Source organism: Ananas comosus, linkage group 5 (genome assembly GCF_001540865.1).
Source record: "Ananas comosus cultivar F153 linkage group 5, ASM154086v1, whole genome shotgun sequence".
NCBI classification, from domain to species: domain Eukaryota; kingdom Viridiplantae; phylum Streptophyta; class Magnoliopsida; order Poales; family Bromeliaceae; genus Ananas; species Ananas comosus.
In genome coordinates this window covers 6,576,916-6,588,629 of record NC_033625.1, presented here as the reverse complement: position 1 = coordinate 6,588,629, position 11,714 = coordinate 6,576,916, and the positions used below count along the sequence as shown (strand labels likewise).

The following is an 11,714-nucleotide window of genomic DNA, read 5'->3' as shown; positions in this document are numbered from 1 at the left end:
CGACGGATTTGAATTCAGGTATGAATTTTGATTGCACCCGAACCCGAACTCGAGCCCGAGTCGAACCCGAACCCAAGCTCCAGCCAAACCTGAAATTATTTTACATTATATATATATATATATAGAGAGAGAGAGAGAGAGAGAGATGAGCTGGAATGCTATTAGTAGCAAACGGGCTCCGTTGCCATTTATTTGTTTTCGATGATAAAGCCTTTAAATTGACGATCGGCACTGTTGAACATAATGTATACCACTTGAAGCATCTAGAAATCAAATTTCAAATCTTTTTGACATTATTGACCTAATAATCAAATGGTTTCAAATTTTGTAATTTTAATGGTAGATATGAGGCATTTTCTTGTTTAACGGTGTAAAGCTATTCAAATAGAAATTCTTTAAACTATTTAGAACAAAATCTATACTCTCGATCTTGATTAGAAAATTCCTATCATCATTTTTTAGAGGATATTTATTTTCAGCCGTTCATTTTTACGTCTACTTGATGATTAAGAGAACAATAGCGAAAAATCATAAAATTTGATTTCTAAATACTCAAAGTAGTATAGATCATGTTCAATGGTGCCGATCGTTAATTTGGAGGCTCCATCATCGAAAACAAATGAGTGGCAACGGAGCCCGTTTGCTAGCAATAGTATTCCAGTGTATCAATTTAGTACCCTATGGTTTAAAGTGTATCAATTTAGTACTATATGATTTTATTTTTCTCTTTTCGTCAGCCCTCAGTTAACTTTTTATTAAATTATGTACAAAAACTTCAAATACCCCATTTATAGTTTATCGAAGTACCCTTTAGTTTTAACTTTGTCACTCGATTTAATAAAAAAAATTAGTGAAGGAGATAACAAAAAATAAAAAAATAAAATCACATGGTACGAAAGTGATAAACATTATAATGCAGGGTACTAAAGTGAGAAATTGCGAAACCACAGGAGTGGTATTTGAACTTTTTCCTTTTTTTTTTTTTTGCTTATTTTTCGTCCCCAATTATCATTCCATTCAGTATGGATCGGAACAGGAATTCCATTAATCCGGATCCAATTGCATGCTTAATCCAAAAATTTTTTCTATAAAACAAACTAATGATACATCTTATAACTATCAAAATAACACAATTTTTCACCGTGCTAGTATAAATTTGCGATCAATACATATCTTCAACTACACAACAACAAATTTTGTTTTTTAAAAAAATCTTAGTTTTAAAAAGTTTATTTCTAGAAATAAACTAAACATGCTTATATACTTTTCTCTCGAAAAAACCAAAAACAGAAAAACGAAAGAAAGGGTAAAAAAACCGGATCTAACCTAACCGGTTCAGTTTCGAAAATTACGGGTCGAACTCTTTTTTTCTTTGAGAAATCAGGGAGTGTTTGGATTGGGTACAAGAGGGGGGACAAGGGGTTATCCCCCCTCTTGTACCCAAACACCATTAAGTGGGTGGGAACAATTTTAAAAGTTATAATTTTAAATTTTAAATTTAAAAATTTAAATTCAAAAATTAAAAATTTAAATTCAAATATAATGAGAGGGGTAATATTATTATTTTTTATTTATAATCATCAACTATTTCTCTTATTTTCAATAACCATCCAAACATAATTTTTCTAGTTCTAGCTTGTACTCAAATTTTTTCATTCAAACAAAAAAATACCCTTATTCTTATAAAAATCCATACTTGTACCTATCCCCGGTATACCTAGTTCTTCGTTATAACTAGTTCTTCAAATAACACCATGCGTTTCTCACTTTTTCACTTTAGTATCTTGCAGTTTAAAGTGTATCAATTGAGTACCCTATACTATGGTTTCGTACTTTCTTACTTTAGTACTTTGTGATTTAAAGTGCATTAATGTAGTACACTTTAGTTTCATTTTTTTTTCTCGGCTTCTCTGTTAATCTTTCGTTAAATTATATATAAAAAAACTCATATACCCTACTTAGATTTATTGAATATTTATTTTAGTACTCTTTAGTTTTAACTTTGTCATTGATTTTTTTTTTCGTCTGTTAATATTTCGTTAAATTATATACAAAAATCTTCATATACCCTACCTAGGTTTATCGAATCGAATATATTCACTTTATTACCCTTTAATTTTAACTCTGTCGTAACGAAAAAAATTAATAAAATAGATAATAAAAAGATAAAAATAAAATCACAGCAAGATACTAACTTGACACACTTTAAACTACAGGACACTAAAGTGAGAAAGTGCGAAACTACAGGGGCTAACTTGATATACTTTAAACCACATGATACTAAAGTGAGAAGATACGAAACGACAGGGGGGTATTTGAAATTTACCTTTTTTTCTTTTAATGAAAAAATACCGGTTTAATATGAATATATATTGCATGGTTGGCGATTCCTCCTCCTACTACGAGTATTAATCGGGAGGGGGAAGCGCCTAATCGCCGATTAATTCTCACGGAGGCGCGACGCGGCAATCTTTTTCCGACTACTCCGCATTCTCTCTTCATAAATACGCATTATTATTCATCAATTTATTTTTAAATAAAATCTTATCTCAAATTTTTTTATACAAAAAAAATCGAATAATCCCTCTCTCTATCTCTCTCTCTCTCTCTCTCTTTCTCTTCTCGTTCCCCTCCGTCGTTCTCCTCACGAGACTTGGTTAGGGTTTCTAGTGTCTTATAGGGCTTCCTAGGGTTTTTCTGAGCCTTGGTTAGGGTTTCTGGGGTTTTCGTTTCGTCTACTAGGGTTTCTTTGGTCTTCCGGGAGCTATGTCGACGCCGACTACCCCCGCCGCCGCCGCCTCCTCCACCGCCGTGGCTCCGGCGCATGAGATGGCCACGTCGCCGCCGCGGCGCCCGGCGCAGCAGTTGCTCTCCGGCCACGCGCGCCGCCCAAGGTTCGACGGTCGCTCTCCGCCGCCGCTGCCGCCACACTGGAGGGTTCCCTGCGCCGGCCCCTTCTTCGACCCCTACAGCGGATTCGCAAGCAATGGCTACGGCGGCGGCGGCGGCGGCGGCGGCGGCTACTTCTCCCCGCTCAATCGGGNGCCGCCGCCGCCGCCGCCCCCGCCGCTGCCGCACGCGTTCGCCCTAGGGCACAGGTTGCCCCCGCCCGTGCCGTTCGGGCCCCACTTCAGCCTCCCCGCGCCCCCGCTGATGTTCGATCACCGCCACCGGATTCCTCCTTTCGGCGCCAACTTTGCCGCGCCCTTCCCGCCTTTGGATCCCTTTGGCGCTCCCTTCAATCCAGGTGAGTAAAATTTTAATTAGCGATCGCTCTGTTTCCTCTCTTATTTCTGTTCTTTTGTTTTATTTTGCATCTAACATCTTGAGAGATAAAAAGATTCTGTTGCATTAGGTTTTGATTGTAGTTACAAAACAATATCGTTTTGTTTTCTTGGGAAATCATGAGTTATTTATTTGCTGGTCCATGAATATTCGAAGGAAACAACGGGAAGCTTTGAATACTCTACGCATTATTCCAAATATTTAGTAAGTTTGTGAGTATTTATAGCCGAAAGAAATCATTCATTGCGTCTTTTACTTTTCTATGCTCCGTCGAACACAGAATTAAATAACATAATTATGCAGGAAACTCTGTTTTTTGTGTATTTTGATGTTTCAATAATTATATTTTACTATCTGAATTACTTCTTCTTTTTAAATTGCGAGTTGTTTGCTACATTTAGAATTTATCAGTTCTTTTCGATTTAAAATCCTGAACTTGTGACTATGGTGCTGTTTACTTTACAGAAGCAAGTGGTTATAGTAACAACTTTCCTATAAATAACCTCGAAACTCCGCCGACTCCAGTTAATTCCGAGCCAGTTCAAAAGTATGTGATTGTTATTGACGGCAAAGTTGAGATCGTTGATCACCCAGAACTACTCAGAAAGCTGCGCCGTCAAGTAGAGTATTACTTCAGGTTAGTTCTTGCAGATTCCACTTAACCTTAGTTCTTTTGGGGGTTTACTTACAAATGTAGTCCCTGAAGTTTGATCCACATTTCAATTTACCGTAGAGTTTTTTATAAAATTATTCTCTGAAGCATGACTTGACTTTAGTTTCATCCTCAAAGTTTCATTTTACGCAATTTAATCCCTGAAGTTTGATCCAGGCTTCGATTTCGCTTCTTCATGCTTCAAATTTAGCAATGCAATGTCTAGAAAGAAGTTACTTGGGGAGCATGAACAGATGGTCTAATCACAACCGTTCATCACATTCAATGCATGAATATTTATGTAGTGATGGACGGTGACCACCTTTCCGTGAGTTGGCTCCCTATATAGTTATTATTCCAATGTTTCACTGTCATGTTAAAGTCTACTTTTTAGATAATAGATAGCAAAAAAGTTTAATGTTATGCAGGAAAACTTCGGAGACTAAATCTAATTGTATGGGTAGGAAATTGAAATCAAGGTCAAATTTCACAAATTATGTTTGTATTTAGCCATCTCTTGGTTTCCTTTAGCTTCTAATTGTTAACTCCTTTTGATCGCGGATGCTTTTCTGTTTATGTTTAGTGATGAAAACTTGGTCGACGATTGGTACTTGAAGTCAATAATGGATAGTGAAGGATGGGTAACCGTGAGAGAAATTGCAGAATTCCGGAAAGTAAGTTCGTTGAACATCTTTGCACTTTTTTGAAATTTTATGAATAATTGTAGGATCTATTGTTGGCGAAGTATTTCTCAAATTACATGGTAAAAGGACTACGTGATACTTCATCTATCCATTACTCAAATAAGTCAAGACTCCAAGAATCTTACGAGTCACCCGTTGCCACAGGAACTGTTCATTATATTATGTAGATTAAAAGAAACATCCTGTTGATTACTTTTACATATTTTCTGTATTTCTACAGTTTTTCTAACTGTTTATTGATGAATCATTCCTGAATGCCAAATTCATTTGATTTTGTGCCAATTTCAAACTTTTTTGATTTACCCACAAATTCCAAAGTTGTGACTACAAGTGGCTAGAAACATTATTTTATCACTGTGCATTAACAGTTTGCAAGTTAATAATTCTCCTTTTTTTTTTAAAGTTAATAAAGCCAATGTCCTGTGTCAATAACCAAGAAAACTAACTTGCACTTAAGGGAAGTGGCAAACTAAGATAACTTATTTATAATTACTAAGCAGTGATTGGGGGCGCTATTATGTATAAGTGAATTCAATCCCTAGGCATGTCTGAAAAAAATTCAGAATGTTCTTAATCTTAGATTTGGGTGCTTTTGCTTCCCAACCTGTCTTTCCGAGCACCGCTTATTGAATACCCAGTTTATCTTAATTGCAATCCTTCTGAACTTAATAAAGATATTCAATATTAAGGTAGATATATATAGATTATTTTAGCAAGCTTTATGTCATATCTAAAGCTAACATAAACAGGTAATTTATGATGGAATACATTTTGCTTCATGTGTATTACAGGTTAAACAGTTGACGAAAAATTTAGATGTGTTCCAGCTCTTACGGGAAGCGCTAGTGACCTCGAATCATGTTGAGATCCAGGTAAGTGACAAGTATCTATTTTTCTTGTCCGGTTGTTTCATTAAATTAGTACAGTGCGACAGGATTTGCATTTATCTTTCGTGGAGAACTTCATCCTGTTAACCTATTTAGTGACAATCTATGTCTTTACGTTTACAGAAGAAACAAATTTATGCCTTAATCCACTAAGCTTATTCTTCTCCTATACTTCTGCAATTTGAGTATTCCATAGACCCTAAGAGTAACAATTGGCTTTTTTTTTTTTTTTTGGGTTAATTTCATACATGTCCCAGCAAAATGACAAGTATATCCCTACAAAATTCAACTTTCATATGTTGTCCCTACGAAAGTCCTAATGTTTTCAAATATGTCCTTCTGATTGTTACATTAGAGAACTGTTTATATTTTCAATTTTGTCATCACAAATATATTCCTCCAAAAGCCATACTAGTATAATATAAAGGGATAAAAATATCAAAAACTAACTAGGGCTAAGCATTTAACCTATGGTTAACTTACTTTTCTAACGGATTTTAACGGCAGAGATATTTGAAAACATCAGGACTTTTGCAGGGACAACATATAAAAGTTGAATTTTATAGGGATATATTTGCTATTTACTATGTTTGCAGGGACATAAATGAAATTAACCCTTTTTTTGGAGTGATTGGTTCTGTGATTTTTTCTATGATTGGCATATTTTAGTGATTGATCAATAATGTTTTTACAGCTGCAGGAGGACAAGATGCGTAAGAGTGTTGTTGTCCACGACCCTCCGGACCAGGCAATACCTGCTCCTGGTCAATAAATGCGAAGAAACTGTGCAGTAAATATCTATTTTTCTTCTTTTTTTTCTGGATAATTGAAAAAAGAGACAAACACGAGTAAATATTAGGTATACAAGTGTTCCCTACTACTATAAGTCATTTTAGTGCATATATAGTCGGTTTTTAGTTTACTTTTGATCAGCACCCCCTTAGCTTTATCCACTTCGAACATACATAAGTATGCGAATAACCAAAGCGAAAGGTTAAGGCGGTGCTGCTTACAAATTTAAATTTAAAAACTAATCTAAAATGACTTTTAGTTGTTGAAGGGTCTTCTAGCGAGTTAGATGTTTTGTCAGGAACATTATACCGTAGCGTCATGCGAAGAGTCGTGTCGCAGGGTTCACCTTAGCATTATTATTTCTCTGTTCTCTAATCCACTGCATTGAGTGGAGAGAACATTTACAAATTTAAATTTAAAAACTAATCTAGAATGACTTGTAGTCGTCTAGCGAACTAGATGTTATGTCAGGAACATTATAGTATAGCGTTTTTATGAGTCCGAGTCGTAGGGTTTGATCTTAGAATTATTATTTCTCTGTTCTCTAATCCACTGCATTGGGTGGAGAGAACATTAGAGGGGGAGTTGTGTGAAAAATTTTTGGCCATTTTTGATATATATATATATATATATATATATATATATATATATATATATGATTAGTTGCTATTATTTTGACTGACTTGTTTGGATAGCAAGGCCAGGTAATCGTTTTATTGAGTCTCAAGTTAACTTGTATCTTACCAGATTACTTCTTTTTCACATGGCTTTATCTGCGCTTTTCGGCTTCTCTATTCAGGATTTGTCCTCTTTAGAGTTGTTTTGCTGATGCTGCTAAATTTTTGGGTGATGTTATTTATTGAGCTAATTTGAATATTGATAGATTGATTGATCACTATTCATTCGTTGATGTAAATTAACCAAAATTCGATGAATCTGATCTGCCTCTCTGTCCCCAAATATATTAGCTTCTTTTTAAAAAAACTTACTTAAATATATTTAAAATATTTTAAAAAACTTACTACCATAATATATTTAAAAAAACTTACTTCCAAAAAATATTAGCTTCTTTTTATAGGAAAAAAGATTATAATAATCAGAGAGTTTCAACTTTTTGAGAGTATTCTCAAGTTGGGAAAACTTCAAAAACCCCTCTTGTGGTTTCACTTTTTTTCACTTTTGTACCCTATGGTTTAAAGTGTATCAAGTTAGTACTCTATGGTTTCGCACTTTCTTACTTTAGTACCCTGTGGTTTACAGTGCATCAAGTTAGTACCCTGTGGTTTCGCACTTTCTCACTTAAGTACCCTGTGGTTTAATATTTTATTCGGAGAAAAATAAAATCACAGGGTACTAACTTGATACAAAAATAAAATTACAGGGTATTAACTTGGTACAAAAATAAAACCACAAAATACTAACTTGATACACTTGAAATTACAGGGTACTAAAGTGAGAAAGTGTGAAACCACATGATTCTAACTAGATACACTTTAAACCACAGCGTACTAAAATAAAAAAGTGCAAAACCACGGGTTTTATTTGAAGTTTTCTGTCTCAAGTTCTCTCTTTTCCTGGGTTTTGATCATGTTATTTCGCTGCAAGGTTTTGCAATAGTCTTTCCTGTTAATTAAAAATGCTTTGAAATGCGAAAATGTGATGAGAAAATTTTTAAGTCAGATTCTACTAAGGTTTAGTTTGGTATTGAGGTCTACCAAACGTTATTAGATAAAATGGAGTTGAGGAAAAAACATATAGGGATATGCTTCTGCGTTCTTCGGTGGAACCGCAGAGTATATATCGTAACCGACTCATCGCGATATGCGAAACGTAATATTTCGTACGAAACAAACAGGGTATTTTTTCAACGTACTTTCTCTCACGGTACGTAACGCAATCTCGCCGCAATTCCAAACGAAGCCTAATTCGGTTAAATTTTGGCTTGTTTATTTGTCGTCGGTAGTTTTAAAATTTGAAATTTATTATATAAACAATTAATTTTTGATAGTCGACCATGCATCGTTATTTTTGTTTCAAAGCTTTTTGTTATGCGAGTCGCAATATAGACTCTCTCTTTGGATGCATGGATATTTTGTTCGGCATATTTCTTTGAATTCGTCTTTAAATTATTTGTTCATTGTAAGTGAAGTACGCTGTTTAATAAATTATAAAAATTTAGACCTCTGAAGGGGCAAAATTTAAATTCTTTACTTTTTAGTCACATAGGAAAATCTTATTGCGAATAAGTTTTTATTGTATAACTTATTTCGATATCTAAAAAGGGGTCCTAAAGTTGGATTTGTGACAAATAATCTAAGCTTAAATTCATGGGATTTAAAAAAATTGATGGAAGCAAAGTATTTTCTTATGTTGTGTTTTTAAAACTTCAATTGACTCGTTAGGATTAGGCCCAAAAATTTAGTTAGGTCTTAGGCGCTTCTTTTTTAATTTTTTTTCTTTTATCTTTTTGTAAAGTTGATAGATGCTAAAGCTTAGTTTGGATGCGTATATATTTGCATGTCGGTGTAAGCTATTCGATGATATTTTATTCCGTGTAAAGATTTGTGATTGAAAGTTAGGAATGTGTTAAATGTCTTCAATAGAATAGCATATTCGGCCATTAAAATTTTTCCTCTTTTTTTTCAAAATATGATAAATAAAATATGTTATCCTACTAAATCAAAATTTTTAAATTTTTTTTTTAAAGAGCAACAATCAAACTCGTGCCTTTCAATTATGTAAGAAAATTTTTGTATTGTATAAATAATTATTGGATAAATTATTTCGACATTCAAATAAGGCCTAAAAATAAAAAGACATGCAGCATTTGGTAGGATAACATATTTTATTTATGTGATAATTTATCTTATTTTAAAAATTAAAATGAGTTGGAGACCAAATGTGTTGTTTTATTTTATACTAGTGTAAATGAATATCGCGAACAAATGTTTTGGAATGAACATTCAAATTAATTTTTGGGTATGAGATAAGGCTAATGCTCGGATGTTTGAATATTTTATTNTATATATATATATATATATATATATATATAATGCCACGTGCCTCCATGCATGTATTTCATGCTTATCTAATTAGGGGGTTGTACATGCCTCCTTAATTAAAATTTCCTCCCTCTCTGTCTCTGGAGCCATACGCGAGGAGGAGAAGCTTGGGTGGAGCGTTCGTCGCCGACGTCGCATCGCGGAGCCGTTTGAGCATACGTTTGTTGCCGTAGCGTCACATGGAGGCCGGGCGAGGGTGCGTTTTCGCCGTCCTCGATGTCGCACCGGCGCTGGATTTGCTGTCGATGTGGGTACCTAACTTTCCTTCTTGGATTACTTGAACGCACGGTTTTGAGCTCGCATGCTGATTTTACTGATTTTCAGCGTCGACCGTCAGTGTTTCAGCTCGTACTCGGCGTAGGAACGTCGGATTTCGACAGGACTTGGTTCGTTGGATTCAGGACTTCGAGAGGAATCCACGAAGCCCTTATTTGCTGTATTTGGTGAAGGTTTGCTAGGTCGTATCCCTATTTCTTTCTGCTGCTGCTGTTTTGGGCAGAATTGATGCTTATTATGGGTTTCTATGTTTAGACCCGTGGAGCGTGTTGTCGCTGGTTCGGGGAGCTGCGCCGAGCTTGACAGGGACTCCGGTGACCTTCTTCACCGTCGGGGATTTGCAATTAAGGTGCGTTAATCATTGGTTTACTCCTAAGTGCCTATATAGTCAACATGTAATTGTGGAATTATCTTGTGTGGCGCAATTGCTCGGTTCATTGATTTAGTATGGTTAATAATCTGAATTGGAGCTGAGTTATTATCTTTGAATATATATATATACATGTTGGACTTGGATAAAACTTAGGAGAAAACTCGCGAATATGATCGTCATATATTTAAACTACCTGATTTAGCCCTAGGGGCCGTTGTATTATTTCATACTGTAACAGTATCCTCATAGTGAGTATTCCAGATAGTTTAGCTTTCAGTTACACTCGTGCCGGGATGCCGATTATATTTTTACAGTAGCGTTCAGGCTATTCCGGACTGTTGGGTGCCGTCGGGGTTGACGGTGGACCCATATCGCCTTTTTGGCGTCGAATTGTGCCGAGGGCACGTTACCTGTTGGTTGTTAGACCAGTTTGAGTTGGTTACTGGACTTTGGCTTTTGAGAGCCTGATTGAGCTCGACAGAGATACGCTGCATACTCGGTTTGGTAGCTCCCACGAGTGCCACTCCGGAGACGGGCGCTGTACTTTCGCGTTGGTGTCGCTCATACCGGTTGGACTTGCTCTCCACAAACTAATAGTGTGGAGGTAGCTGGATAGTCACAACTGGGCAGGGACGGGTATGCTTACAGTCCCGATTGGATTGGGTCAGATTTGACATTTCATACAGTTGGTTAGTGTAGAGCATGATAGTGTAGTGATTCATAACGGTAGATTTTATTCCTATATTTACTATTATCCTGGCTCCCTTCTGTAGACTTAGTGGGTGGACCGATGTTGTTTAGGGCGGCACCCACTGAGGACTACCTGTTTTTACAGTAGTTCTCACGCCCTATTGTTACACATTATTTTTGCAGAGCCATTGTCATCGGCTGCTGCTATCGCAGATCAGGATCGAGGCAATGGCGTCACGAGCTAGAGCACTATCCGACGTGCCGAGCTAAAGGTACCCTACTGCAGGTAGATGTTTTATTTTGAGTTCATGTACATAGTATACTTAACTCGCCAGTGCGAGTAGCTCTGTATTTTGATTTTTGAGCTATGTATATGGATCTCCGTTTGTTTAGCTTCTGTTTACTCTAGCAGCTCTATATTACTGTTTGTGGTATTATTTGGTTTACAGATACAGTTGTCGCTTCGTATACAGAAAAAATTCCTTTGTATACGGCGGATTTGTCGGCGTGCCCGTGGAACGTGTAATCCGGAGCGTGACAATTTAATTTACATAAGAATCACTCTTGAAATGTGATCGAATATTTAGAAACCTATATTATTTTTTAGTCTCAAATATATTTATTCTACTAATTATACATGTCGAGATCTTTTAAGCAGCAAAGACTAAATTCTTATTTTTAATAATACCAAAAAATTGTGATTCCAAATAAGATTGTTATTAAATATCTTTATTTTGATAATAGGAGGCCTATGCTTGCTTGCTTGCTTTTCCTTCGCCCTCGGCTCCAACTCTATATATTCGGTAACACTGGTCTCCATCTCATAAATAAAAGCCGGCGAGTTTTATCCATTCTGCGAAACTCGACTTCGTGCGTGACGATTGCGTGACGACTGTCTCACACATCTCGAGTTACACAAATCCACGAATTCTGTGTCCAATTTCGATATAAGAAAACACATTCTAAGTTATTAGCTGGAGAGGCACTAATCGT

At 36.0% G+C, this 11,714-nt stretch overlaps 1 protein-coding gene across 1 annotated transcript; it reads left to right on the top strand.

Moving 5' to 3' along the window:
- Positions 2,767-7,270, top strand: LOC109710373 (la-related protein 1A-like). The gene is made up of 5 exons (XM_020232893.1): positions 2,767-3,247; positions 3,751-3,922; positions 4,521-4,611; positions 5,433-5,513; positions 6,223-7,270. Exons 1-5 carry the CDS (start codon positions 2,767-2,769, stop codon positions 6,298-6,300), a joined length of 903 nt encoding a protein of 300 aa, XP_020088482.1. The 3' UTR covers positions 6,301-7,270.